The sequence below is a fragment of the Gigantopelta aegis genome, chromosome 3 (assembly GCF_016097555.1).
Source record: "Gigantopelta aegis isolate Gae_Host chromosome 3, Gae_host_genome, whole genome shotgun sequence".
Classification (NCBI taxonomy): Eukaryota; Metazoa; Mollusca; class Gastropoda; order Neomphalida; family Peltospiridae; genus Gigantopelta; species Gigantopelta aegis.
This window is the reverse complement of record NC_054701.1, coordinates 25,192,698-25,218,865: the sequence shown is the minus strand read 5'-3', so window position 1 is coordinate 25,218,865 and position 26,168 is coordinate 25,192,698. Positions and strand designations below refer to the sequence as shown.

Sequence of the window (26,168 nt, the reverse complement as noted above, 5' to 3'; positions counted from 1 at the left end):
AAAACGCCCGCGTCACGGTAAATCAAATGGTCACGAAGGGAATCGATCAAATAGTTCGCGAACGTTAGCAAAACGTTTGCTGGCTGAACTTGGGGCTGACGTGTCACGTATTGTATTTTAAATCACGTGATGGGAATACCCCCCCCCCCCCCGTAACCGTAGTGCGAAAACGATTTGCCAGTAGCGGTTACCGGGGGGGGGGGGGGGGGGTGTTTCGACCCCTCCCTTCAGAAAAGATGCCCTTTTCAACACAATTAAACAAAATTATATTAAGTAATTTTGTTTTAGCACGACTGTATATTTAAATTCACCCCTTCACACAACAATTATTCACGATGTCCGTGGCGAACGAACAACAAAGCGCCTGAGTTGTAGGCTATTTACTAAATTATATTAATAAAAACAAGCATTTTCTTTATGTGTCACTGCACAAAAACGGGAGGTATTGAAGTTGATCGGTTACCATCGATTTCAAAAGAATAAATGTCTGTCACAGACTGCAGCCTCATGACATGCTTTCGTTTTTTTGTCTCGTCTAACAAAGGAGTCAGGAGTGGGGGGGGACAGCCCAAAATTAGACAAACATTTGTCTTGGTGGCCCTATAGGCGTACAGGAGGGGGGGGGGGGGGGGAGAGGCAGGTTTTGGCCCGAATTAAACGAAAAAACCCGAATCTAGCATTACTGCCAGTGACTGTGTGTGTGTGTGTGTGTGTGTGTCTCTCTCTCTCTCTACCGGCCTCGGTGGCGTCGTGGTAGGCCATCGGTCTACAGGCTGGTAGGTACTGGGTTCGATCCCAGTCGAGGCATGGGATTTTTAATCCAGATACCGACTCCAAACCCTGAGTGAGTGCTCCGCAAGGCTTAATGGGTAGGTGTAAACCACTTGCACCAACCAGTGATCCATAACTGGTTCAAAAAAGGCCATGGTTTGTGCTATCCTGCCTGTGGGAAGCGCAAATAAAAGATCCCTTGCTGCTAATCGGAAGAGCAGCCCATGTAGTGGCGACAGCGGGTTTCCTCTAAAAATCTGTGTGGTCCTTAACCATATGTCTGACGCCATATAACCGTAAATAAAAAGTGGCGGCGGTCCCCCTCCGACTCGGAAGTTGTCTGGAAAGTTCAGATCGGGAAAATCAGGTCCGGCTTCCTGAAGTTCGTGCAGGGGGACACCTCAGATCCGGCATCACTGATGGGCGGACTAGTGAAACCAGAGGTAAAACAACTGCCTGATGGAAGCGCTTACGAGCTACACACCATCAAATCTACAGCCGGCAAGACGGGGTTGGTACTAACTCAGCGCCGAGAAGGAGTCTACCGACAAGCGGTTCTAGTTAGAGAGATGGATAGCCACACCATCTACAGGATCGTCAAGGCCCTTTTCGGCAACACTACTGGAGTGTCATAACCATCCTCGCCGACCAGAGATGGAAGCACTTCATCTCCGCCTTTGCCGGTTCTCCGCTCATCGGTTCGCCGTAGGCCAACCTCCAAGGTTATGGCCCGGGAAGTAGATAAACTTGTATAAATGGTCCTAAAATGAAGTCTACGTCGCGGGTTTTGTTGATGTGTACTAATTAGGATCTGTCTACGTCCCGGTACTTGTTAATTGCCCTTTTACCTGGTTGACGGTGTGTGCAGTCAAAAGGTGACAACGAACTAATTCTGTACCACAGTGCAGTTATTAGCACTAAGAATTCGTGTCATTGGTTATGTTGTAGGTATTACAAATAAATAAAATAAAATAAATTTTAAAATGATACACAATAATATAGGCTCCAACCTAAGTTTTAACGGCCCTGGTGTAAATATGTCTGTCTGTGTCTGTCTCTCTGTATCTATGTCTGTCTCAGACAGTGTCTGTTTGTTAATTTTTAATTGTTAATACAACAAACTATACAATTCAAAAGTAGCATAACATTTTTATTCAAACTTCAGTAACACATTAATTGTTTCCATAATTCAGTTTCACGATTCATTTTGAGAGACTGGATTCTGGCATAGATAGTGCGGTATTTTCGTATTCGTGCTGGAGCTCGCCAGTGACCATCTAACTGCTGTAGTTTAACGTCCACTGGCCCCTGCGCGTGCTGTAACCTCACCGTGGTGCAGGGGTGTAACATTCTCTTTGAGAATGGCCAATACAGCACAAATTGAAGTTTAGAATAAAATTCAGTGTCCGTAAAATTCTGTGATATTTGTATTTGTATTTTTGCACAGTTCTTTACACTGTTTTTGTTTAAACCATGAATTTTTATATTGATGTTGATCATCACTTTATTTATTTATTTGCATTACCATAGTTTGACACCCAATAGCCGATGTATTTTTCGTGCTGGGGTGTCGTTAAACATTCATTCATTCATTAACGTTCACTGTAGACTGCTCACGTTTCAATAGACCTACCACCTCAAATATGTTCGGATGACTCTTCTGGGCGATTTGATTTATTTTATAGTGTCATCCTTTCAAATGGTTATTTGTCCGATGGCTGGCATTGCCAAAGTGGTTCCACATTTCTGGAGTCCATGGCCCTTGTCACGGGGATCCTATAATACCCGTAACTGAATAAAACACAATTATCCAAATATCTCTCCTAACTATATCTATTAGATCTCTCTGTATCGGGTAGTCTATACCCGAGTGGCTCGGCTCTGGGTATGTCAGAGATAAGATCTTAATATAAAGTATATATAATATAGCACGTTAGTTCACTAAAAAACACAACAAAACACAATACACTTTGGAATCTGTATTAACCTTAAGCTGACAAATCTATTTGCCGCAGTTAATTAGTTAACAGCAACAATAATAATAACAACCCAGAACTAATCACTTAATTAGTTAATCACTAGGTGTCTAGTTTACATAATATTCTAACACTTCACCGTGATACAACACGCACACGTGTGATAATTGAGAAACGCTTCCAGGGGAACTTAATTAATAAAGGAATTACAACTCTATTCCTAACTGGTTAATTTTTAATTAACCCTTAACTACTCATTCAGTAACCTTGTAATACAGGCTTAATACTGGTACCTATCACAATAAAGACAATAACCTACAGTTTACCTAGGTCCTCTAGGATGACTGGCTAAGCTTTAATAATTTTAGAACAGTGAGCCTACAATTTACTTCGTCAGTTTACCGGAAACACTGTCTAAATAATATTGGTATAATACAGTATTAAAATATTTAAAGTCACATCAATCGCATCACGGTTATACAACAGAGCAGAAATATATATTTACCAGTCCGGACGGACAACGTTCCCCTGGAACCTTCCTTTTGGTTCTCCCCGATAAATCTAAAATCCTAGCTATTTATTACAAAAACCCGAATATCGCCTGGGGGTACAAGGCGGTACCGAATACCTACAAGTGATATTTCCACAGCGACCAAGACGGCATATTTTTCTTAGATGGTCAGACTTACTGTCGCCAATCGCTGACAATCCCCTGGTCGTAAAACAGAACTCGCGGAGGTATTACGTAACTACTGGCCACATGGCCTCCGCACCTTGTCTGGGTGTGTATTGGGAACAGCTCGACCACCGTCGCGCGGAGGTATTACGTAACAAAGTGCCCACCTAGTCTAAGTGCATATTGGGACTGCACACGGCCCTCTAAAACAATTAATATCGTCACAGGCGAAAAGAAATTAAGAGCATGTTCCGTCACAGCCCTTCTATCCAGGTGTTAGTGACGTAGTCCATCAGCAATGTTACCTGTTCATTCTGGGTACTGTCAGCAATTGTGTCAGCCCAAACGTCCTCGACTTTGTCCAACGGAACCATCGGAAGGGCTGAAAGCACACTTTACCACCTTTTGTACATCATCGTGTTCAATATATTCTGATGCTAGTCCTACTTTTTGCGCGTACAACGCCAAATACACTGAGTTTAATGGGGGAAAAAAAAACAAAAAACAAAACAAAACAGTCTCACAATCGTGTGGTGGAGAATACAGTGCGTACAGCGTTGTGAGCAGATATAAAATACTACCCAGGACAGTAATCCTTTAAAACAGTAGAGACCAATACGAGCAAAATAAAACAAAACTGAGAACAAAGAGAAGAAATAACAATTTAAAAAAAAGAAAACACACACAAGCGCCTGCTCAATTGCTACCCTGAACAGTAATGCTAGACTATAAACGCTTCTCGTTTCGTCGGTAAAGAAAACACGGCTCACACTGCAACGCAGAACATGTAAACCAATTAGTTCCTTCTACTTCCCGGGACATTCATAATTCGGCAAACCGGTACTACACAAAATAGGATTTTCTACGTCCCGGGCCGACACCTTTTCAACACTACCCCCTCCCCCCCCCCCCCCCCCCCCCCCCCCCCACACACACACACACATATATACACATCCCGAGTCAGGCCACCGATCTTATGGGAGGTCGGACTCAGGTTGGGCGTGTTTGAAACCCTAGTGGTATATGGGCACGTTAAACTAGTTATAATCATCATCCCATCGCAGAAGCACAAAACGAAACTAATTATGTTGTAACCTCGTTTGGTATGAGGCGGTCCCTGTAACTTTACGCAAGCGCGGAGTCATCGAGTGGGCGATCACGTGACCTGTGTCACGATATAGGTCAGCGATCTTTGTAATTCTTGCGTCGGAGTGTCACAAAGTTTAGCTGAATGTGGGTGCTGTCGGATTTCTTTCTGTAGTCTGTGTATGAGTGATTAATATGTGGCTTTGTTTAAATCAAGTAACTCGAAAATGATCGATGTCATGGTATTTGACGTCAAACATAGGATTGTTGTGGTATTAGAACGGGAATCTTTGACTACCTTGTTGTGGGCAGCGATTGACCGAAAATTACATAGCTTTGGTCTCTGACTGTAGGGCTCCGACGCCATATAACCGTAAATAAAATGTGCTAAGTGCGTCGTTAAATAAAACATTTCCTTCCTTCCTTCTGACTGTAGGGCTGAATATCTGTCCAAATATCCGTCTAGCCCTCTACATTCAGAGTACTCGGGCTACCCAGTACCTACCAGTCTTGTATCCGATGACTTAACCACGACTCCACCGAGACCGGTGTCTACATCGGATTAGGTCTACATTATTATGGCGACTTCGACTTCTTCCTACTGCTAATGACTCAGCGACTTGAGTCGACTTTCTAAGAAACAAATGACCCATTTCGCCGGCTAGATTAGGGAATGACTATTGTTTTATGATTCATTGGCTTCCTACTGTAATACCATTTTACGGTTATATGGCGTCAGACATATGGTTAAGGACCACACAGATTTTGAGAGGAAACCTGCTGTCGCCACTACATGGGCTACTCTTTCCGATTAACAGCAAGGGATCGTTTATTTGCACTTCCCACAGGCAGGATAGCACAAACCATGGCCTTTGTTGAACCAGTTATGGATCACTGGTCGGTGCAAGTGGTTTACACCTACCCATTGAGCCTTGCGGAGCACTCACTCAGGGTTTGGAGTCGGTATCTGGATTAAAAATCACATGCCTCGACTGGGATCCGAACCCAGTACCTACCAGTCTGTTGACCGATGGCCTAACCACGACGCCACAGAGGCCGGTCCTATCTGTATGGATGATGGTATAAAATATCCTTTGCTACTAATGGGAAAATGTAGCGGGTTTCCTCTCTAAGACTATATGTTGGGATTACCAAATGATTGATATCTAATAGTCGATGATTCTTAAACCAATGTGCTCTAGTGGTGTTGTTACAAAGAAAAAAAAACTTTATCATTATTTTATCGACTTCTTACTGCCGCTAGCGACTCGGCGACTTGAGTCGGCTTTCTGAAAAACAAAAGACCCATTTCGCCGGCTGGATTGGGACACGACTACTGTTTTAGGATTCATTGTCTTCGTACAATAATGTAATTCAATTTTACATCACAGTCTCATCCTAGGTGTCGGTAGGATCGACCCTCCTCTGTGGACCCACTGGGTGCCCCCCCCCCCCCCCCCCCCCCCCCCCCCGCCAGTCCCAAACAGTGTCCCACGACTGGTGTATCAAAGACTGTAACATATGTTGTCCAGTTTGTGGGAAAGTGCTAGATTCCTTGCTGCGAATAAAAACATGTAGCGGGTTTCTTTTGAATACTACGTGTTAGAATTACCAAATGTTTCAATATGTTTTATTATTATATGATAATTATAATACCCAGGCCCGTACGCAGGGGGGGGGGGGGGGTGCAAGTGAAAACCACATACCTTACAATAGTTGCTGATATTGATAAGGAGTGTGGTCAGGTTTTCAGCCATGCTGTACGAGTAGCAAATGCTGTAAACGTGGATCCTTCAATGCCACGGACTGTGGGCCGTCAGACTCAGAGAAGTAATGTCTCAGCTACAACCCCGGAGGAGTACTACAGAAAGAATGTGGCTATACCATTCATTGATCACATCAATACAGAATTGGAGAAACAGTTTTCTGATTTGTCTGTTATTTCTTCTTGGTCTAGTACCATCAGTTATGTGCGGAGGAAATCCCCCAAACATTGATGATGCGGTGGAGGAATACAAGGACGATCTTCCATCACAAGTCCTTGTGCGAACTGATTCGCTGGAAGATTAAATATAGCCAGAAAACGGAAAAAAACCCCGACCAAATTCTGCAGCAAAGGCACCCAAGGAGTGTGATCAGTTGATGTTTCCAAACATTTCCACCTTGCTGAAGCTAGTTTGTACTATCCCTGCCACGAGCTGCGAATGTGAAAGGAGTGCAAGTGCGTTATGCATACTGCACACTTACAACAGAGCCAGCATGACTCAAGAGAGACTTTCGGCACTTGCACTCATTCACATTCACTACACTGCGAACGTCAACCTGGATAAAGTTGTGGACATATTTTCAACTAAACACCCCAAAATTATCGAATTTGGCACACTACTCAGGGACAACTAAGTCATAAGATTGTAACTGAGATACTAAATGGGTCTCCTGTGGTCATACAGGGACCCATTGGCAATCATTATACCCCTGCAGTATTCTGGAATCAGGTTGTCTTTCCGTCCGTGTGTGCGTCCCAACAAACCTTAGTGTCGTTAATTATACCCCCAGCTTACGAAGTGTGCCGAGGGGTATATAGTTTTCGTAATTCCGTCCGTTTCATTCTGTGTCCCACCCATGTTGCCATAGGACCCAAGTTCAAGGTCAAGTTCATATGTGCTCATTATAGTGACAACTATATGTGTTGAACACCTGTCATCTGTACTTGTATTGTTATGAATCATGCATGCAGATGTAGCCTATCGCATTACCTCTTTCTAGTCAGTACAGTAGTCCACATGTTTTGATTCAGTTATGTTCTAGTCATTTCTTGTTTATTTTGTTATGGCAAGAAATACAAACTCTTTTTCTGTTCATTTATAGTTAGTATTCTTATTTATTGCTTCAGAAACAAATATTGCAATACTGAAATGTGTGGCAATACCCGCCCCTATTAGGCTGACCCAATGATGTGATATACATGTACCAGTTTGCTGACATTTTAAACTCCGACTCGAGCAAAATACATTGGTTGATACCGAGTATACACTTTGTATCAAACAATCATTATGCTACTGTCTGAACTTGAGATTTCAACTATTGCCATTTAGAAAACCAATGGTCTAGTGACAGACGGTCATAACAGCCATGCATAGCAGTCACAACCTTCTGTTACCAGATCATGGATTTGTTACACATGTAGTTCGGAACTTCCAGATCAGTATGTGCACGCGAAACATTGATTAGTGATCAAAACCTTTGTGTACACTAGAGGCATAAAACAATTCGATGGCGAACAGCATAGGGCCTGGTCCGACTGCAGCAGACATGAGGTAATAACCTTTCTTCTACAATTTCTGTATAAAATCTGACATATTTTGTGGCAAAGAAACATTTCAAATTTACTTCCTAGAATGCAGGAAAATGCATCTCCTGCATTCTAGATTTAAAAAAATGTTGGTGTGTGTGTGTGTGTGTGTGGATGCCCCCGGATCTGCCTAGCAACTCCGGCCCTTTAGGCCGTCGATTACGCACCCCAAATATAAATGTCTGCGTACGGGCCTGTAATACGGCCTGAGCGTAATACATTCGTCTTGTCTTGATATTCAATAGGGGGCAGGACGTCTGACGCCATATAACCGTAAATAAAATGTGTTGAGTGCGTCGTTAAATAAAACATTTCTCTCTTTCTTTGATATCCAATAGCTTCCGTGTGTCTCACGTGCCGATGTGTTGGTCGGACAATTCAATGAGTTGGACGAGTTGAGCGACTTGAACGAGCACAGCGAGTTGAAGGTTGTCTTTTCCTACGTCCACGTGAACCTGGTTGCTGATACAAATACATATATGTACGTACTATCATTTGTTAAAGAAAGATTTTCTTTATTTAACAGTTAATTATTTTTGTTAAATTGTTAGTGTGCAACCTGGGTTGGCAATAAAGTTAAATGATAACTGTCTCTGTCTGTCTCTGTCACTGCTCCCCCCCCCCCCCTCTCTCTCTCTCTCTCTCTCTCTCTCTCTCTCTCTCTCTCTCTCTCTCTCTCTCTCTCTCTCTCTCTCTCTCTCTCTCTTTCTTTTCGCGCGTGTGTGTATTTACTTTGTTGTTGTTTTTGTTTAATAATATGCTCTAATTGCACTCTATTTTGTTAAAAAACAAAGTATCAAAATTAAAATCAACTTAAATCAAAGTATCAAAGTTACAATCAAACACAAGATATTAGATTTAAAACATAGGCTACGCCCCCTCCTTGATTATCTGTTTAGTAGATCTAAAGGCGACACCACACAGTACGAGTGACTAATACGAGAGCAGCTGATTACATAGCAACCTATGAAATCGTAATGTTTGTCTTGTCACAATCAACTAGTCTCATGGTTATTTTCGTACGAGGCTTTCTTTTTGTGTGGCAAACATGGAGACGAGGGGGTTCGTAATTTATATATTAAAGGCAATAGTATGTGCTATCCTGCAAATGGTCCTACCGTATAATAATTGTATTCGTCTTATGTCGTCTTCTTGTAGCTTGTAGTTGGTGTTGTAGAAATTGTACGGTGCCATCAAGGCGTCTGGGTCTGTAGACCGAGGGCGTGGCCGAATTCGTGGGCAGCGACGATCTCCAGGTTGACTACCGGTGACGTCATAGACCAGTCCTCGTTATCGTCGAAGTGAGTGAAGCCATTGGTGGGCTGAGTTCCCGGGTAGAATGTGTGGGCCAGCGTGCCTCCTGTAACAATGTTTAAAAGAGTTGGGTTCGGTATTACGATACGATCCCAGTATGTTTCAGCCTAAATACCGATGGCTAAAATCATTATGTCATCGTGGTCAGTTATCGTTTTTGAAATTATATATCTGTAAATGTCCTAGTCATAATATTGAAAATACATTTATGGTGATGATATATTTATGATTTTAATGGTGGTGACGATAATGGAGATTATAATAGTAATAATAATTCATACAACTCAGATGATGTTTGTGATAATGATGATGGTGCTACTGCTGCCGCTACTGGTGGTATTAGTGATGGTGCTGGTTATGATGATAGTGGTGGTGGTTGTGATTTCAGTGGTTGTTACAGTAACACGAATGAGACAAACAGAAAAACACTAAAAGAACACCATCATATATCCCAGTTTACTTTCCTTAGCCATCGAAAGAGCTTCTAATTTATTTACCTCTGCTTTCGAAAGGGTTTTCAGTTCACATGTACTTACCTCTTACATCGAAAGAGATTACCATTTTCTTACCTTTGCCATCGAAAGCATTTCCAATATATCCACTTCTACCATCGAAAGAATTTCTAATTTACTTACCTTTGCCATCGAAAGCGTTTCCAATCTATCGACTTCTACCATCGAAATAGTTTCCAATTTTCTTACCTCTGATATCGAAAGCGTTTCCAATCTATGCACTTGTAAAATCAGAAGAGTTTTCAATTTACCTATCTTTGCCATCGACAACTTCTACCATTGAAAGAGTTTCCAATTTGCTTACCTTTGCCATCGAAAGTGTTTCCAGTCTATACACTTATATCATCGAAAGAGTTTCCAATTTACTTACCCCTGCCATCGACAACGTTTTCAGTTGATCCACTTCTACCATAGATAGAGTTTTTAGTTTACTTACCTTTGCCGTCGAAAGAGTTACAGGCGCCATCTCAATGTTCTAACCGCGCGAAGCTAATCTCGATTTCTGCCGAGCTGTCCGAAATTTCATTAATGTTCAATAGCGTCACTTCGGTCCATTTATTAAACGCATTTCTGAACGCACGTCTGAAAATACCACATAGAACAAATGAACGAACGAATGCATTATTAAGTGAATGAACAAATAAATGAGTAAATGTTTAAGACGCTTTCAGAACTAACAAAAATATTGCCTATAAATTCATAAATCAATGAATGATACATACAGGATTCGTCACGAGTGTTTTTCAATATGGAAAATATCAACAGAGTAAATTGGTATGAGTATTTGTAGACTCTGCCGTGATAACTGTAGATTAATTAGATGTACGTAAATTAGTTCCGTGGCGTTGATAAGAAAAATCTCCTCACCTTAGACAAAGGCAAACTTAATTACTCGATAAAAAAAAATTGCGGAGCCCTACTAAAGCCCAAAACACAGCGAAGTTGGGTGTGGGTCTATGTCTGGCGGGTTGGCAAGTGTGGTAAAGACCTCCATGTCTGGTGTATTTTGACCTCTGGGTCTCAAGCTTACGTGTTATCAATATATTATTTTGCATTGATATCCTTGAATATATATTTTTTTTTATGCACTAACAATAATCATGAGAATTTTATATTGATTAATATATACATTATCTGTTGTTTGTTAAGAAAGAAAGAAAAAAAGGCTCTAAAACATTGTACATTTGCCAGTCTGGAAGTGTAAAAATATAATTCAGTATTTTTGTCGTCTGTTGCTGGATCTGTAGTTCTCACCACTACAGACTCGCCGTGTTTTGTCACAGTCCTTTCAGTGCGCTTCTTTTACGACTGGTACCATATCATACTACCTAAACCCAAACCCAGACACAGACCCAGACCCAAACCCAGACCCAAACCCAACTTCGGTATGTTTTCGACATTAAGAAAGTAAAGTTTGTTTTATTTAACGACGCCACTAGAGCACATTGATTTTTTATCTTATCATCGGCTATTGGACGTCAAACATATGGTCATTCTGACACTGTTTTGAAGAGGAAACCCGCTTTCGCCACATAGGCTACTCTTTTTTCGACAGGCAGCAAGGGATATTTTATTTGCGCTTCCCACAGGCAGGATAGCACAAACCATGGCCTTTGTTGAACCAGTTATGGATCACTGGTCGGTGCAAGTGGTTTACACCTACCCATTGAGCCTTTCGGAGCACTCACTCAGGGTTTGGAGTCGGTATCTGGATTAAAAAGCCCATGCCTCGACTGGGATCCGAACCCAGTACTTACCAGCCTGTAGTCCGATGGCTTAACCACTGCGCCACCGAGGCCGGTTCGACATTAAGAGGTTTTTCATAAGTCATGGTAATTATTTTACCTTTGGTCTGAAGTTGTTAGTTTCTGTGTGAAGCCGACTACTTTGTAGCCTGGGTAGCCATTTGTAACCTGGGTAATAAAGATAAACAAAATGTTTTTAAAAGATATCTATTGCATATTTGGTAGACATTTTAGAGCACGAGATGAATAAATGAGTGAGTGATGGAAGGAAGGAAGGAAGGAAAGAATGAATGAATGAAGAAAGCAAAGAATGAAGGAAAGAAAGAATTCAAAATTATTTAAGTGAAAAATTAATTTCATTTCACTTGATTTCCGTACTCATATTCAATTAAGGTTCAAGCACGGTATCCTGGGCACACAGCTCGTCCATGGAAATATTCACTGTCCGGACCAGGGATTAATTGTTAATTGTTATTGGTCAATGAGAGAGAAGCCAGTGTAGTGGCCTTACACCTCATATCAGAGTCGTGTGGGAACCGATAATGGGATGCGAACCCAGTACCTACACACTAGCCTCAAGGTCGATGGCTTAACATCCATTATACAGAAGCCCTTGCTAAACAAAAGCTTTTAAGTTAAAGGGGTTGTTCTTTTACGACACCACATTGATTTATTAATCATCGGTTCTTGGATAACAAACATTAAGTAATTCTGATATTATAATCTGAGAGTAAACCCAATAAATGTTTTCAAAAGTAGCAATGGATATTTAATATATACTTTCCTACAGACAGGACAGCACATACTACGGTCTTTGTTATACCATCGCGGCGCACTGGTTCGGACATGGAAAAACCCAAGATGGGGCCACTCCACCCCAGAACAGAGTTCTACCGACTGAGATAGATCCCACCCGTTTCCCACAATAATACCTCTCGTTTCATTTTTACTTATTTTCGTGCTTATATCCAATTCAGGTTCAAGCACGCTGTCCTAGCCACACCTCTGTTATCTGGATTAGTGGTTAACTGCTAGTAAGAAAGAAGTAGGTTTAGCTGCTTTAAACCTAACTATTGAGTCGTTAAAACTCGCTCTGGGTGGCAGCCGGTACAGGGGTGTGAACCCAGTACCGTACCAGCCTTCATTCCGATTGCTTTACCATTACAGTATCGAGACGGGCCTACTACGACTTGGCTGTTCTATATCCGGCAAACCACAGCGAGGTGATCGCATTTTACGAACAGTCTGACGATCAAGTTGCCCACTTACTGGCAAACCGTTAAATCTCTGGAACTCTCTAGTGTGCAGAGAATAAAAACAGTCTATTATTTTTAAAACATGTTGACAAGTCGAAACGATATAATGGTTAATATGATGTGACAAATAGAAACAGTCAATATTTAATTGTTTTTGAAAACATCTGTCCATAGGAAAACAAAGATCATAATTTGAGACTGTCATGAAAAGCAATAGTATCCATTGGTAGCAGTATACAGTTAGCTCCCGTGTGTGTACTGGGTCGCGTAAAGAGTTCGCTTGTTATGTTTGCATAGATCCATGTGTGAAGACTAATTATTTGGAATATGAAGGACATTCTTAAGCTTAGTGATAGCCAAGGAGTTATTTGTAAAAATTACATTTGGGTTTTCACCAGGAGTGGAAACCTGTTTGGTTGTTTGGCTGTAACAACTGGTATAGCCAGGATTGAATGGGGGGGGGGGGGGGGGGGGGGGGGGGGGGGGGGAGGGGGGGAACAACCCATATGGGGTAGTCAGTTGAAGTAACTCACAATATGTATGTATGTATGTATGCATGATTTTATAAAATTTACAGTTTAAAAAAACAAATTGATTGGTAAGAATATGTATTTGAAGTATACAGTCAGACATAAAAAGTTACGACTTACCGTACTGCTTCAGTTATAAACGTTTCATCGTGGGCAGTCCCATCAGAGGTAGGCTCCAAATAGCCAAATTTCTCCATGAAAGACTGTTTATGAATTGATAGGAAATAAATAAATAAATAAATAAATAAATAAACAAAAATTGAATTATATGCAAATGTACAGTAAAACTTTAGGGCAAGACTTCCGAACGCTTCAGCATTCAGTTCATTCAGGCTTAGGTTTAGGGCTAGCGTTAGTGATAGTGTTAGCCTTCATGCTGGAACATTCGGAAGTCTTTCCAACTTTGGATTCGAATAAAATCTGTCGGTATGGTGTATATCGCCTGAGGTGCGATGTGAAGTAGGATCGATCGACCTCGTTTCATTAATTCACCTATTATTTTATTCATTCATACTCACCTCACCATCGTATGATTATTTCTGAAATATTCAATAAACAAGATAACGTTTTACGTCTGGGTCAAACGACTGGCGGTTGGTTCTTTCAAGGTGTGGAATTGGTTTAGCGAGGACTCCTGTCATCAGACAAACCACCAAAAATGTGCTGTACAGCATTTCTTCTGGTCTAGATCTGTCGCAGTTAAAGGAATCACGACACGTACCTATATTTGACAATTAACATAAAATTACGTATAAATGGAATCACCTCTTTATACCCAGGGGGAAAACCCTTTTTTTTCCCTTCGAAAAATGGACCCGGCGTGCTGTAAAAGGTTTGCCACCTAAAATCATATCTACATATATCTAGAATCACCACCTATGTGGACAACCTTGCCAACAAGCTACTAAAAATGTGTTATTCTCTGTTAAATATGATGACCTTCTGCGAAATTCACGCTGTGTTTTTCACTTGACCAGTAGTCAGTCTCTGATTTGGTCTCTTTTTGAAAAAGTGTTTACTTTATGTTTGAAGTTGATTCCAAATGGATTTTTTTTCAAGGAATACGATGGTGCTAACCGATTTTTTGTATAAAGTGTGTCTAACATGACCTCTCGGACCCCCCAATTTTTTTCTGGTGGGTCAACATGGACAACCTTGCCAACAACCTAGTGATTTTTTTTTTAATTCGCCTTTAAATATGATGCCCCTCTGTGAAATTCGCGCAGTGTTTTCCATTTGCCTAGTAGTCAGTCTCTGATTTGTTTTCTTTTTGGAAAATGTTTACTTTATATTTGAAGATAATTCCAAATGGAATTTTTCCTCAAGGAATACAATGGTGCAAACCGATTTTTGATACATTGTGTCCAACATGACCCCTCGGATCTCCCAATTTTTTGCTGGGAGGGGGGTTAACATGAAAAGTTACTTATATATGTAAATGTTGGTCGATTTGGATACTTTTCGCATCGATTTATATCAATTCAAGGATGGCCAATTCAATAAAATAATTTTCTAAATCCAAGATGGCCGCTATTATACTCAACATTCAAAATGGTCGCCAAAATGGTGAAATGTTTTAATGGGTTCACCAAATATATTTCAAATTCCTTCAATGTGTTTATCTTGTATACAGTATTTATTGCCACAGCTTTGTAGCAGATCGACAGTCAAAACAAAATTACCCAAAATGGCCGTCACAAATAAAGAAATGTTATCAGATATGGCATCTAATATACAGACTTTGTAAACAAGTTCACAAAGAAACACAATACTAAACTTGTTAAAATTATGCCTTTATGTTGATAATTTTATTGGAAATAATTGACGAAGAACATAATTTATGTGGAAGTTTATCGATCTAGTAGTTGTTTTATAAATTATAACAATGAATTATTTTTGTGATATTTTTATTATTATTTTTGTATTATTTTTTTTTCATTTTGTTTTTTTCATTTAATTTTTTTTTTTTTTTTTTTTTTTTTTGGGGGGGGGGGGGGTGGGGGGAGACTGATTGACTATTCGATTAATAAATTATGAAAAAATTAAATTTGTGTTACAGTTACCTTTTTTCATGCATATTTGATATGGGAACTGAAGGGGGAAATGTAAAACAGGGTATAAGCTACCACAAGCAGTTGTTCAAAGCACTCCTAAGATCAACTTTAGATAGACTGTATAGACTCCACATGCGAAAACCCTCATCCTGATAATATACAAACCTGCTGTCACCATGTTAGCAGACTAGGATAGTTTCTACAGAAATTGCCGTTTCAAGTCTGGCATCCGATACATTTAATAAACTAGTAAACAATAAAGCACTAAAATTGACACAGCCACACCCTGGAGGAATGGCCAAATGGATAACTGATATGTGGATTTCCTAAATATTATCCACTTCCAACGTACAGAAAATAGTTTTCCAGTTCCTATTATGCTGTTTTGTTTTTAATCACCACAACTTTGACAAAAACATGCCTTATATCATCTACGAAGAGAGAGATGAGAAATATTAAAAATCTCAGAATCCTTGCTGTTTATTAGCATCTCTTGAACGAAAGGTTTTAATGGATCCCTGCGTGGTGAAAAACACACTGAAATACCACTGGAAGTACCCATGAACAGATTCTCCAAGAAGACAGGTGGTCTGTCATGTGCTATTGAGCGATGGGTGTACATAAAGCATTATTTGGCTACAGTCAGTATTTCGAGAAAAGCACAAAGGCAACGGGTTACTGAACTTGGTGTAAAGTGAACGCAGAAAGATGCGAATCACGAAGAATATCACTTCTGAGCCCTAACAACCATCTGTAACTACTTCAGAAACAGATGCCACATATACAGTGATCATGAGCCCTAACAACCATCTGTAACTACTTGAGAAACAGATGCCACAAATACAGTGATCATGAGCCCTAACAACCATCTGTAACAACTTCAGAAACAGATGCCACAAATACAGTGATCATGAGCCCTAACAACCATCTGTAACTACTTCAGAAACAGATGCCACACATACAGTGATCATGAGACCTAACAACCATCTGTAATTACTTCACAAACAGATGCCACAAATACAGTGATCATGAGCCCTAACAACCATCTGTAACTACTTCAGAAACAGATGCCACAAATACAGTGATCATGAGCCCCAACAACCATCTGTAACTACTTCAGAAACAGATGACACAAATACAGTGATCATGAGCCCTAACAACCATCTGTAATTACTTCAGAATCAGATGCCACAAATACAGTGATCATGAGTCCCAACAACCATCTGTAACTACTTCAGAAACAGATGACACAAATACAGTGATCATGAGCCATCTGTAACTACTGAAACAGATGACACAAATACAGTGATCATGAGCCCTAACAACCATCTGTAACTACTTCAGAATCAGATGCCAGAAACACAGGGATCATGAGTCCTAACAACCATCTGTAACTACTTCAGAAACAGATGCCACAAATACAGTGATCATGAGACCTAACAACCATCTGTAACTACTTCAGAAACAGATGCCACACATACAGTGATCATGAGCCCTAACAACCATCTGTAACTACTTGAGAAACAGATGCCACAAATACAGTGATCATGAGCCCTAACAACCATCTGTATCTACTTCAGAAACAGATGCCACACATACAGTGATCATGAGCCCTAACAACCATCTGTATCTACTTCAGAAACAGATGCCACAAATACAGTGATCATGAGCCCTAACAACCATCTGTAACTACTTCAGAAACAGAACCACAAATACAGTGATCATGAGCCCTAACAACCATCTGTAACTACTTCAGAATCAGATGCCACAAATACAGTGATCATGAGCCCTAACAACCATCTGTAACTACTTCAGAAACAGATGCCACAAATACAGTGATCATGAGCCCTAACAACCATCTGTAACTACTTCAGAAACAGATGCCACACATACAGTGATCATGAGCCCTAACAACCATCTGTAACTACTTGAGAAACAGATGCCACAAATACAGTGATCATGAGCCCTAACAACCATCTGTAACTACTTCAGAATCAGATGCCACAAATACAGTGATCATGAGCCCCAACAACCATCTGTAACTACTTCAGAAACAGATGCCACACATACAGTGATCATGAGACCTAACAACCATCTGTAATGACTTCAGAAACAGATGCCACAAATACAGTGATCATGAGCCCTAACATCCATCTGTAACTACTTGAGAAACAGATGCCACAAATACAGTGATCATGAGCCCTAACAACCATCTGTAACTACTTCAGAAACAGATGCCACAAATACAGTGATCATGAGCCCTAACAACCATCTGTAACTACTTCAGAAACAGATGCCACACATACAGTGATCATGAGACCTAACAACCATCTGTAATTACTTCACAAACAGATGCCACAAATACAGTGATCATGAGCCCTAACAACCATCTGTAACTACTTCAGAAACAGATGCCACAAATACAGTGATCATGAGCCCCAACAACCATCTGTAACTACTTCAGAAACAGATGACACAAATACAGTGATCATGAGCCCTAACAACCATCTGTAAATACTTCAGAATCAGATGCCACAAATACAGTGATCATGAGCCCCAACAACCATCTGTAACTACTTCAGAAACAGATGACACAAATACAGTGATCATGAGCCCTAACAACCATCTGTAACTACTTCAGAATCAGATGCCAGAAACACAGGGATCATGAGTCCTAACAACCATCTGTAACTACTTCAGAAACAGATGCCACAAATACAGTGATCATGAGACCTAACAACCATCTGTAACTACTTCAGAAACAGATGCCACAAATACAGTGATCATGAGACCTAACAACCATCTGTAACTACTTCAGAAACAGATGCCACACATACAGTGATCATGAGCCCTAACAACCATCTGTAACTACTTGAGAAACAGATGCCACAAATACAGTGATCATGAGCCCTAACAACCATCTGTATCTACTTCAGAAACAGATGCCACACATACAGTGATCATGAGCCCTAACAACCATCTGTATCTACTTCAGAAACAGATGCCACAAATACAGTGATCATGAGCCCTAACAACCATCTGTAACTACTTCAGAAACAGAACCACAAATACAGTGATCATGAGCCCTAACAACCATCTGTAACTACTTCAGAATCAGATGCCATAAATACAGTGATCATGAGTCCTAACAACCATCTGTAATTACTTCAGAAACAGATGCCACAAATACAGTGATCATGAGTCCTAACAACCATCTGTAATTACTTCAGAAACAGATGCCACAAATACAGTGATCATGAGTCCTAACAACCATCTGTAACTACTTCAGAAACAGATGCCACAAACACAGTGATCATGAGTCCTAACAACCATCTGTATCTACTTCAGAAACAGATGCCACAAATACAGTGATCATGAGCCCTAACAACCATCTGTAACTACTTCAGAATCAGATGCCACAAATACAGTGATCATGAACCCTAACAACCATCTGTATCTACTTCAGAAACAGATGCCACAAATACAGTGATCATGAGCCCTAACAACCATCTGTAACTACTTCAGAATCAGATGCCACAAATACAGTGATCATGAACCCTAACAACCATCTGTAACTACTTCAGAAACAGATGCCACAAACACAGTGATCATGAGTCCTAACAACCATCTGTAACTACTTCAGAATCAGATGCCACAAATACAGTGATCATGAGTCCTAACAACCATCTGTAACTACTTCAGAATCAGATGCCACAAACACAGTGATCATGAGCTCTAACAACCATCTGTAACTACTTCAGAAACAGATGCCACAAATACTATTCCCCTAGTGCTGGAGCAAAACTTCAAATTTGGGCAAAAATGACAGGAACCACAATGTCATGGCATTGGCGGAACACCTTTTAAATGCCTACCAGCTTTTCGTGTGGCAAATGGGATCGACTATACCCATCCATTATTTGGGCTTCCCAAGTTTCAGATGTTCATGATGCAGAAACGTCATGACGCAACATTCTTACTGACAACTGTCCCAAAAGGAAAAAAAGAAACACCTGGGGAAAGTCAGTACATCATGCTATTCCCTGACAAAGGGAGAAAGATGCTATTCACACTTATGAAGCACCTGCCTAGAATACCAAGTTGGTCAACACCACTAGACATGACATACTAGGTGAGCTAATATGATAATGGTTCCAGTTTGATACCGATGATGATAGCTCGAAATCGGAAGACAATGCTTAGTCCGGTGATGAAAGTAGATGACATTTATGTTTACAACACTGATCCATATCATTACATTATTCTAGGTATTCTGTATACATCACTCATCTGAGAGTGATTCACAACTGCCAAAATGCCTTTTCGACTGAGATACTTTTTGAATCATGATACCAATTTTGTGTTTGAGATTTAGGTAACATTTTAATACATGTAATCAATATTGTTAGTCTATAGCCCTTACCACAGGGAACGCCATTTTCTAACTATGGTATTTACTACAGGTTATTTATTTCTGGGCCGATTGTTTTCTAAATTGACACAAAAATAGTTTGATTTTTTTTTAATTTTCAAAACACTTTTACTTTTCTTCTTACGTCAAATCAAACTGAAATTACTGACAATATATATATTGTCATGGAGGCTTGTAAGAACTATAGGTGGTCATGTTATTTTTGTAGTATCCATTTTTAGTAATTTTGTATGTGTTTTCAGTTAACAATACTGTGGCAATAAATATATACGATAATGATATTAACGAAATTTGAAATGGATTTGGTGAAGCCATTAGAAAATGTCACCATTTTTGGAGGCTATTTTGAATGTTGAGCATAATGGCGGCCATCTTGGATTTTGAAAATTATTTTATTGAATTGGCCAGCCTTGAATTGATATAAATCGATGCAAAAAGTATCCAAATCGGAAAAAAATCCATTTGGAATTATCTTCAAATATAAAGTAAACATTTTCCAAAAAGAAAACAAATCAGAGACGGACTACTAGGCAAATGGAAAATGCGAATTTCACAGAGGGGCATCATATTTAAAAGCGAATTAAAAAAACAAATCACTAGGTTGTTGGCAAGATTGTCCACCTAGGTTGTGATCCTACATATATGTAGATATGATTTTAGGTGGCAAACGTTTTACAGCACGCCAGGTCCATTTTTTTCATTTTGCCCTCTGGGTATTAAAAAATTAATAATATTAAAAATGTCTCTGTTAAAACAAAATCAATGATACACCTCGGGTGTACTTTTTCTATCCCATATGACCACATATGATGGAGTCTTTTTCTCTCATTCATTCTGTAAATAAACCATTATTTTACATGAACAGACAAAGATGGCTGAACAATTAACCTTTTTATTTGATCATTTTATCATAAATAAACTGCACTATCGTATTTACCGTGTTTATTTCATGTGTTAAATTAAATTTAAATTAACATTTCATGTGTTAAATTAAATTAAATTTAACACTACAAATTAACAAGATAACTTTTAAAATGAAGGTTTTCATAACAAAATATTAATTTAAAACTGTGTCTAATGGCCTCACGTCACCGCCTCACATTAATATGACGTCATATATTACCACCGACGTCATGTTAAACGCAAGCGCGTGATATCCATGTAAGATAAGGCTTTTCCAACCCGAGGGACAAAAAGATTTTGTCCCGAGGTTTGGAATTGCCTTATCTATACCTCACAACGGTAATTGATTCTTTTTCTTGCCCATTTAATTACAGTAACAAAACATTAATTTTGTAAGCTACAGTCTGTTTATTGTAGAACGATTCGTATACATTTCAACTGCCAACTCATTTAATCATACGCGAAAAACTATAGTCCACCTTATGCAACGACATAGATATGTAATGTTCAACTTACCAATAAATATAAAGTTGAAAATATTAATTTGTTTAAATATTTTTAAAACAATGATACAACGTGAAATGGCAAACAGAATTTTGAAAACCATGAGTTATGACGTCAATCGTTGTAAAACATAAGTTATGACGTCACGCGTATGTAGAAATCGTCTAGCCCTCGGGTCGGACAGATTTATCTAGCCCTAGGATCAGACAGATTTTTCTAGCACCGTACAAAAGCTGGATAACCCTGTCCAGTGGGCAAGAATACGATTTATATAGGTAACAGGTAATGATGCATATTAGTGATAATGGTACTGATATTAATTAACAGTGGGATTTGGTGGTGGTGGTGTGTGTGTGTGTGTGGGGGGGGGGGGTTCATTGGAGAACACAAAGGAACTGGGAATGGCGCGAGAGAGAGAGAGAGAGAGAGAGAGAGAGAGAGAGAGAGACAGAGACAGAGACAGAGACAGACAGAGAGAGAGACCAAAAATAAAAACAAGGTTTCAAATGTACAGTTACTAAATGTTGTGTTTTCTTCTTATAACTTAGTCTGTAATACGCTGTTAACTCATTTTACAAACAACCATGTATATCAAAGGCCGTGGTATGTGCTATCCTTTCTGTGGGATGGTGCATATAAAAGATCCCTTGCTTGTAATGAAAAAATATAGCTGGTTTCCTCTCTAAGACTATATTTCAAAATTACCAAACGTTTGACATCCAATAGCCGATGTTTAATAAATATATGTGCTCTAATGGTGTTGTTATACAAAACGAACTTTTAACTTCTTTTAATCTTTGCTTACCCTATGGTAGGCAGCAATTCCATGTTTTCTCTGGCCTAGAGAGCGATCAAAACCGTTCAAATGTCCGTCTAGCTCTCAAACGGCAGATTACTCGGGCTATACATGTATGTCTGTAGGCAGCTTTTACGCCTACAAAACATATATTGTAATATATTTATGCATTCGTTTATTCCTTCATTAATTACATGTGTATTTCCCTTTTTTCTCATTTATTTACCTTGACACCCAACAGTTCCTTTTTACGCTGGCTTGTCGTTAAACTCATTCATTCATTCATTCATTCATCCATCCATCCATCCATCCATCCCATCCATCCATCCATTCACTCACTCACTCACTCACTCACTCATACTCACTCACTCGTTCGTTCATTCATTCCAATACTTGCTGTTTGAAAATTTTATTGTTTGGGTGGTACATGTCATTTGTTTCCTTACACTGATTTTCAGCCTGGGGTTAAATTAACTCCACAGTTTTGTACAGGTTTGACATGGTGAACACTTTAGTCACTAACCCTGGCATTGTTTCGTTTGGTTACTTGTGGTTTTGAGTCAGACACTTCATTACATTTGAACATGGAAAACCTGTAAAATCGTATCTTCAAAATTTGAGTCCTGGTCTGTTTGAAGACAATTTAAAAAAGTTGTCCACTTTACGAACATAAAAGTACTTCATGCCTTTATTTGCAATGGAATTGTTCAAACGACATATTTTTAATTAAATGTTTTGTGCCAATTATTATTTTGAGAATACAACAACACAAATTTTTGATCGGGTATTCAACAATATTTAACAGCATGCCATTATTTCTACATTTTATTTACACATATATTTGTTTTACAATGTATGCTCAGATTCTTTGATTTTGATTTTTAGCTTTTATGCCAGGTAACAAAGACATTATTTTATTAATATACAGTTTATGGAGAACGTCTTATTTCTTATTTCAAAAAGGTAACTTTTTGTTTACAGATATGTGTGTAGTTTTATATGATTAGATTGTAAAACGGTCTGATGGGACTAAACCCAAACAATAACACTAAAGCCTACTCGAGCACATGAACGTCGTTTAATTTTGACCCAATATAATTGTTCCATAACTAAACTACATTACTATATCATGGAGATCAATCAATACCTTCTTTTGTCAACAGCCTGTTTCATTGGTCTCTTAATAATAACATAACATCATTAACTTACCTTTTAGAGTTCTGTATTCCTACCTAGTTGTACAGGTATGTATGTATGTATGTATGTATATATATATATATATGCCAATACATTTGGTATTTTAATGTTTATAGTTTCTAATATAAAGATGATATTCTGTACTATTTTTACAATCAAACTAACGAAAATAACTAAAGAAGGCTACAGGCACTATTCACTACTCCTTATTATCACGACTATCTCTGTAATAATGCTTCCTTCATCCACGACTTCTGGTCTTCTTCGTGTTTGTCTTGGGGGCTGGGGGAGGGGGGGGGGGGGGGCAGAACATGATAGATGCACCCAATATATGTGATAAATGATAAGAAGCAGTGTAAAGTGTATGTACTATTAATTTGGATAGGAGTCTGCATAGTTTGGGTAGAGTATATTTGACACCACACTGTAAATGATAAGAAGCAGTGTAAAGTGTATGTACTATTAATTTGGATAGGAGTCTGCATAGTTTGGGTAGAGTATATTTGACACCACACTGTAAATGATAAGAAGCAGTGTAAAGTGTATGTACTATTAATTTGGATAGGAGTCTGCATAGTTTGGGTAGAGTATATTTGACACCACACTGTAAATGATAAGAAGCAGACATTGTAAAGTGTATGTACTATTAATTTGGATAGGAGTCTGCATAGTTTGGGTAGAGTATATTTGACACCACACTGTAAATGATAAGAAGCAGACATTGTAAAGTGTATGTACTATTAATTTGGATAGGAGTCTGCATAGTTTGGGTAGAGTATATTTGACACCACACTGTAAATGATAAGAAGCAGACATTGTAAAGTGTATGTACTATTAATTTGGATAGGAGTCTGCATAGTTTGGGTAGAGTATATTTGACACCACACTGTAAATGATAAGAAGCAGTGTAAAGTGTATGTACTATTAATTTGGATAGGAGTCTGCATAGTTTGGGTAGAGTATATTTGACACCACACTGTAAATGATAAGAAGCAGACATTGTAAAGTGTATGTACTATTAATTTGGATAGGAGTCTGCATAGTTTGGGTAGAGTATATTTGACACCACACTGTAAATGATAAGAAGCAGACATTGTAAAGTGTATGTACTATTAATTTGGATAGGAGTCTGCATAGTTTGGGTAGAGTATATTTGACACCACACTGTAAATGATAAGAAGCAGACATTGTAAAGTGTATGTACTATTAATTTGGATAGGAGTCTGCATAGTTTGGGTAGAGTATATTTGACACCACACTGTAAATGATAAGAAGCAGACATTGTAAAGTGTATGTACTATTAATTTGGATAGGAGTCTGCATAGTTTGGGTAGAGTATATTTGACACCACACTGTAAATGATAAGAAGCAGTGTAAAGTGTATGTACTATTAATTTGGATAGGAGTCTGCATAGTTTGGGTAGAGTATATTTGACACCACACTGTAAATGATAAGAAGCAGTGTAAAGTGTATGTACTATTAATTTGGATAGGAGTCTGCATAGTTTGGGTAGAGTATATTTGACACCACACTGTAAATGATAAGAAGCAGTGTAAAGTGTATGTACTATTAATTTGGATAGGAGTCTGCATAGTTTGGGTAGAGTATATTTGACACCACACTGTAAATGATAAGAAGCAGTGTAAAGTGTATGTACTATTAATTTGGATAGGAGTCTGCATAGTTTGGGTAGAGTATATTTGACACCACACTGTAAATGATAAGAAGCAGTGTAAAGTGTATGTACTATTAATTTGGATAGGAGTCTGCATAGTTTGGGTAGAGTATATTTGACACCACACTGTAAATGATAAGAAGCGGTGTAAAGTGTATGTACTATTAATTTGGATAGGAGTCTGCATAGTTTGGGTAGAGTATATTTGACACCACACTGTAAATGATAAGAAGCAGTGTAAAGTGTATGTACTATTAATTTGGATAGGAGTCTGCATAGTTTGGGTAGAGTATATTTGACACCACACTGTAAATGATAAGAAGCAGTGTAAAGTGTATGTACTATTAATTTGGATAGGAGTCTGCATAGTTTGGGTAGAGTATATTTGACACCACACTGTAAATGATAAGAAGCAGACATTGTAAAGTGTATGTACTATTAATTTGGATAGGAGTCTGCATAGTTTGGGTAGAGTATATTTGACACCACACTGTAAATGATAAGAAGCAGACATTGTAAAGTGTATGTACTATTAATTTGGATAGGAGTCTGCATAGTTTGGGTAGAGTATATTTGACACCACACTGTAAATGATAAGAAGCAGACATTGTAAAGTGTATGTACTATTAATTTGGATAGGAGTCTGCATAGTTTGGGTAGAGTATATTTGACACCACACTGTAAATGATAAGAAGCAGACATTGTAAAGTGTATGTACTATTAATTTGGATAGGAGTCTGCATAGTTTGGGTAGAGTATATTTGACACCACACTGTAAATGATAAGAAGCAGACATTGTAAAGTGTATGTACTATTAATTTGGATAGGAGTCTGCATAGTTTGGGTAGAGTATATTTGACACCACACTGTAAATGATAAGAAGCAGACATTGTAAAGTGTATGTACTATTAATTTGGATAGGAGTCTGCATAGTTTGGGTAGAGTATATTTGACACCACACTGTAAATGATAAGAAGCAGACATTGTAAAGTGTATGTACTATTAATTTGGATAGGAGTCTGCATAGTTTGGGTAGAGTATATTTGACACCACACTGTAAATGATAAGAAGCAGACATTGTAAAGTGTATGTACTATTAATTTGGATAGGAGTCTGCATAGTTTGGGTAGAGTATATTTGACACCACACTGTAAATGATAAGAAGCAGACATTGTAAAGTGTATGTACTATTAATTTGGATAGGAGTCTGCATAGTTTGGGTAGAGTATATTTGACACCACACTGTAAATGATAAGAAGCAGTGTAAAGTGTATGTACTATTAATTTGGATAGGAGTCTGCATAGTTTGGGTAGAGTATATTTGACACCACACTGTAAATGATAAGAAGCAGTGTAAAGTGTATGTACTATTAATTTGGATAGGAGTC

The 26,168-nt window shown here is 38.9% G+C and overlaps 1 protein-coding gene across 1 annotated transcript; it reads right to left on the bottom strand.

Annotated features, from left to right (window-relative positions):
• Positions 1-8,751: 8,751 nt before the first annotated feature.
• On the bottom strand, positions 8,752-15,450 carry LOC121368562 (72 kDa type IV collagenase-like). The gene is given in 6 exon segments (XM_041493300.1): positions 8,752-9,069; positions 9,072-9,221; positions 10,124-10,269; positions 11,533-11,600; positions 13,791-13,939; positions 15,438-15,450. Coding segments are annotated over 6 exon segments (663 nt in total). The 3' UTR covers positions 8,752-8,932.
• Positions 15,451-26,168: the final 10,718 nt, after the last annotated feature.